The following is a 4330-nucleotide window of genomic DNA, read 5'->3' on the forward strand; positions in this document are numbered from 1 at the left end:
GCGAGTGTTGATAGTTGATCCAAGAAGAATGAAGTCCTTGACAACCTCAATCTCTTCTCCATTGATAAGAATGCTGTTTATTGGTCCAGTGATGAGGATTTTTGTTTTCAAAAGATAGGTACCTTACTAAAAATCTATCAGTATGAGACCAAAAGGTCAAAAATTACTCAAAAGTAAAGATGAGTTGATAAAGGGGAAAGAAAACTAGAGAACTGGAAAGGGTCCAACCTAAACACAATTAAAGAAAATGCTGACACATTGCAATGAATGTAACTAAAAACTTCATTTTGCTGGATCCACCATCAACACTCATGGAAGTAGCTGTCAAGAAATCAAATGACATATTACATTAGGCAAATCTGCTTCACAAGACCTCTTTAAAGCGTTGAAGAGCAAAGATGACAGTTCACCTGACCCAAGCTATGGCATTTTCAATAACCTCATATGCATGTGAAATTTGGACAGTGAATAAGAAAGGCCATACAAGAGCTTATACATTTGAGTCATGGTGTTGGAAGAAAATATTGAAAGTACCATGAACTGCCAAAAGAACCAACAGATCTGTGTTGGAAGATGTACAGCCAGAATGCACCTTATAAGCCAAGATGTCAGACTTTGTCTCTCCTACTTTGGACATATTATCAGGAGGTACCAGTCCCTGCAGGACATCATGCTTGGTAAAATGGAGGGACAGCAAAAAACAAGGAGACACCCCCTGCCCCCCAAGTGAGATGGACTGGCACAGTGCCAGCAACAATGGGCTCAAGCGTAGCAGCAATTGCGAGGAAGGAACAGGATCAGGCGGTGTTTCATTCCGTTGTACACAGGATTGCTGAGTCAGAACTGACTTGATTGCACTTAACAATTCTCCAAACAATTTGTGTGAAAATTGTCAAATGGGAACCTAACTTGCTATGTAAACTTTCACAAAACTCTCAATTTTTAAAAAGGTGTTTAAATGGGGAGGGGACAAGTGAAACAGTGATGCAGATTTGTTATTTTTCTTCTAAAACCTTTCAAATCTATTTGAGTCTTTAAACTATGGTATGTGTAACTTTTATTTAAAAAAAAAAAAGAGGGAAAGAATAGAACCCAGAATTCACATCACCCCATTCAGCCTGTCCAGTTTCAAAGTCTGTCTTTGTGAACGTCAGGCATTATGTGTATCATATGCAATGAACTGGAAGCAACGCCTCTTCCACAGAACATACTTGAGGTGTTAACTGAAGACAATTTATTCTACTTATGGAAAAAGAACCACTCCACCTATTAAAAGGTAAGCACTTTTTATCCTCATTCACTTCTGGTGTAGGTCAGGAGTACAAAGAGCTGCCATTAGGAATGAGTTTAAACTTCCTGTTACCTTTCCCCACATGTTGATAACTAAGGCTAATCCTCTGCCAAACACAAAAACTTGGCAGGGCTGACTTCTGACTATTGCACCTGCTAAAGTCACTAAAATAACTTCCTCATAGAGCCCATGTCATATTGCTTTTCTTTAAACTTATGTAAAAAATAATTTCATCTTCTAGAAACAATGACTTCTACCAACCCCTGTGAATAATCAATTGCTGTTAGAGTCTGGAATGTTTCCACATCAAATGCAGACACCACTGCATGAAGATAAGGATATTGGCTAACTAACAGTAATGCTAAATCACAGTGTTTTCACTCCTTTTTATTATCAAAAGGGGCCCTGGTGGCACAGTGGCTAAGTGTTTGGCTGCTAAAACAGTTAGCAGTGGAACTCATCAGCCAGTCTGTGGGAGAAAGATGTAGCAGTCTGCTTCAGTAAAGACTACAGACCCTACAGGTCCTACTCTGCTATGAGTTATACAGTTGCTTTGAGTCAAAATCAATTTGATGGCACAAAATAACATTATTATTATCAAACACATTTTGAACACACAATTGCCTTGGCTGTTTACTATACAAAGGAATCCAGGTGTGGCACTGCAGGATAATACACTAGACTGCAAGATTGGTTTCAACTGCAAGGTCAGTGGTTCAAACCCATCAGTCACTCCTTAGAAATCCTACAGAACAGACTCAACAGCACTTAACAGCAACAACATATGATACAAAGGAATTTATACATGTGGAATCCTGCCCTTCTTATTTATATTCTGCCTCAAAGCCACATGTCCAAGCATTTATTCCTATTCCTTGTATTCAGGCCCTGAGTTGGAACTTATTTTAGTGGTAAGGAACAATAAATACATATTTTAAACCACAAGGTCAATGGTTCAAACCCACCAGCTGCTCCTCAGAAACCCCATACAGAGTTGCTATGAGTTTGAACGGACTCAACAGCACTTAACAACAATAACCTAGATGTTCGGGAGAAGCCAGCATACCTTCAACATGTAGTAGAAGGGAAACCAGGACAGGAAGATATCAGAGAAGAATTCGGCAATGCTGAACACGCCATACACTACCCAATAGGTCAGCCACTGGGTATCATCTTCTTTGTTGGGACTCTCTATAGCTTTAATTCTGAAAAACAATATAAAAGAAAGTATATAATTTAGTAAGACCTCAACAATTTCAAACATTTTATGAGAAAGTTTCAAAAGTTCATGGAAAAGTTAATAACACAATCAACTAACTTGACCTCATAGACATATACAGAACATTTCACCCAGCTACATCAAAATATACATTCTTTTCCAGTGCTCATGAAACATTCTCCAAAAAAGATTATCTGTTAGGCCAAAGCAAGCCTCAGTAGGTTTAAAAAACATCAGAATACTACAAAGCATCTCAGATCACATGAAATAAAATTAGAAATCAACCAACAATAGGAAGATTAAGGAAAAAAATCAAATACATGGAAATTGAATAACACTCTGCTTTAAAACTACTGGATAATAGAAGAAACAAAAAATTAAAATAAAAAGTCTCCTTGAATCAAACAAGAATAAAAATACAACACAACAAAAGCAGTGGTCTGGGGCAATTTATAGCAATAAACTAAACACACACGTCCAAAACAAGAAATCGCCAAAATTAAAGAACTTCAACCCAACATCTCCAACAATCAGAAAAAGAGCAGAAAAATAAGCCAGCCACCAGTTACCAGAAGAAAAGAAATAATAAAAATTAGAACAGAAATAAATGAAACAGAAAAACAACAGAAATTAAAAAAACAAAATCTCAAATGTAAATCTGATAGTTTGAAAATTTTCTTGAGTAAGTTAATGTTATTTCTTTTTCTTAAAAAAAAAAGCTAAGATCTTGCCTTTTCAGAAATTATTTTTCTTATCTTTACACCATTCTATAATAGTATGGTTTTTTCAGCAATGATTTCAAAACAGAAATATTGTTTCCTGTATGATTTTGGCAGAGCAAATCATTTCACTGGACTTATACACAAAGAGTGGACTCCTGGTGTGGCGCTCTAGGATCAGCATTAGACTTCAAACTACAAGGTCAGCAGTTCAAACCTACCAGCTGCTCCTTGGAAACCCATAAAGAATCTCTCAGTTGGCATCAACTAGATGGCACTTACAACAGCAACGTATGTGCACAAAGAAAAATATAGGCAGAGTATAAAGAATGTAAAACGAATGAGCTTGAGTGAATTTTTTAAAAGTGTGAAGTTAGCAATGGGTGGGAAAAATAGATATGAAGTTAAAAAAAATTCCATTATCTTTCAGTTCCATTTTTTCATGAACTTTTTGAAGCCCACTTGTACTTTCAAAAAAGAGCCCTAGTAATGCAGTGATCAAGAATTTGGCTTCTAACCAAAGGATCAGTGGTTTGATTTCACCAGCTGCTCCACAAGAGAAAATATGGCAGTCTGCATCCATAAAGATTATAGCCTTTGAAAGTCTATGGGCCACCCACGACACATCAAGGCAAGTGGTCAGGTCCCCTCAGTGCAAACCCCCTTCCAAGACTAAGACTCAATGGGAATACACGCTGTGATTGGTGACCACGATCGACACCAATAAGGGGAAGTGAGGGAAAAACAGCAATGAAGTGGTGAGCTAAGCCCTACAACGTTCAATAGACTTCTGTGAACCTAGGTGAAGACCTGGTTGGCCAGCAGTGTGGCAAGACCTGGGAAATCTTGGGCCCAGAGTCAATGGCACAGCCACAGAGGACTAGAGTGGAGAGTGAAGCATCCAGCTGATAAGAAGAGAGGGCATATGCACAAGAACACCCACACATGCAGATAATACCCGCTTGCCCTGGCTTCAATGACTGGATGATCAGAGCTCAACCAGAAAAAGAAGAGGGAGAAAAAAAAAGTATTCTCATACAATTTGATGAACTTGACCTACACCTATGGAAGCAGTAGCTCAAAAGAGGGAACAAGTCCTTA

At 38.0% G+C, this 4330-nt stretch overlaps 1 protein-coding gene across 1 annotated transcript in view; it reads right to left on the minus strand.

The window, feature by feature from the left end:
* Positions 1 to 4330, minus strand: part of REEP5 (receptor accessory protein 5) — a 96282-nt gene that overhangs the window by 59527 nt on the left and 32425 nt on the right. Inside the window, exon 3 of the mRNA XM_006875514.1 lies at positions 2358 to 2496. Coding sequence (XP_006875576.1) covers positions 2358 to 2496 — 139 coding nt within the window. The remainder of the gene's footprint in view (positions 1 to 2357; positions 2497 to 4330) is intronic.

The sequence above is a fragment of the Chrysochloris asiatica genome, unplaced genomic scaffold (genome assembly GCF_000296735.1).
Source record: "Chrysochloris asiatica unplaced genomic scaffold, ChrAsi1.0 scaffold00330, whole genome shotgun sequence".
Lineage (NCBI taxonomy): Eukaryota > Metazoa > Chordata > Mammalia > Afrosoricida > Chrysochloridae > Chrysochloris > Chrysochloris asiatica.